General features: G+C 39.7%; 1 protein-coding gene across 1 annotated transcript in view; it reads right to left on the bottom strand.

Annotated features, from left to right (window-relative positions):
• The window catches only part of LOC124851170 (uncharacterized PPE family protein PPE62), a 3,058-nt gene extending 2,381 nt beyond the window's left edge, over positions 1–677 (bottom strand). Inside the window, exon 1 of the mRNA XM_047337942.1 lies at positions 615–677. Within this exon, the coding sequence (XP_047193898.1) occupies positions 615–677 (63 nt within the window). The remainder of the gene's footprint in view (positions 1–614) is intronic.
• Positions 678–925: the final 248 nt, after the last annotated feature.

The following is a 925-nucleotide window of genomic DNA, read 5'->3' as shown; positions in this document are numbered from 1 at the left end:
TGAATTGGGACCGGGTTCTACAGGTTCTAAAGGTTCTAAAGGTTCTCTTGCAGGTGAGTTGATTTAAATTTGAATGTTTTGTGTCTCTTCGTCCTGACATTTGATTGAATTGGACAGAGTCAGTTTCCTCTTCGTCCTCAGTAACCACCACCATGGCGTAACTTTTCTATTAATTATCTCACTTCTCTTATTTTGTCTAATTTCTTTTAATACACGTTATGCTCTAACTTTGACAACTTCAGGTCCCATAATGCTCTGATTGATATTACTACAGATTCCATTAGTTAGCTTGGAGCTACAACATGAGCCTTACTGTTTATTTTTTATTTTTATTTTCTCTTTACAGTCAGACTGTCAAAATAAAATTGACTGTGATCACTTCCTGTTTGCAGTGAACTCAGTGATGAACACTGAATCACTGGGATACTGAAGGAAACTTAAAAACATCAAGATGTAAGATGGACTTCTGCAGAATCTGATTCCTCTGAGTTATCACTGGATGGGGGTTTGTTCTTGATGATGTGATGTTTGTCTGATTGGTCAGATCCTCTTGTTTATGGAGGATCTCAGTTTGACATAAATATGTGGACAGATGTTCAGCTGCAGGGACTCACCTGGTCAGGTGACAGAGGATGAGAGGCGGTGTGATCGGTGACCTGTGTACTGAACCTCAACATACATGCGACGGATCAAGGATCAATTAACTGTGTGAACCACCTTTAACCAGGTGTGATGTTCCTTTAATGTAGAAGGCTCTCTGATGGTCACATGATATAATTCACATCTGTATGTTTTATTTTTCTGTTCACATCTCTGAATCACAACCATGTAGCATCAAACTGAAAACATCCATTAGTGCAGAGCCACATCAGAGGGGAGGGGGTATGTCATTGTTTGTAAAGGAATCTCCTTTCAGCAGACGGGA

The sequence above is a fragment of the Hippoglossus stenolepis genome, chromosome 19, assembly GCF_022539355.2.
Source record: "Hippoglossus stenolepis isolate QCI-W04-F060 chromosome 19, HSTE1.2, whole genome shotgun sequence".
Lineage (NCBI taxonomy): Eukaryota > Metazoa > Chordata > Actinopteri > Pleuronectiformes > Pleuronectidae > Hippoglossus > Hippoglossus stenolepis.
This window is presented reverse-complemented; position numbering and strand designations above follow the sequence as displayed.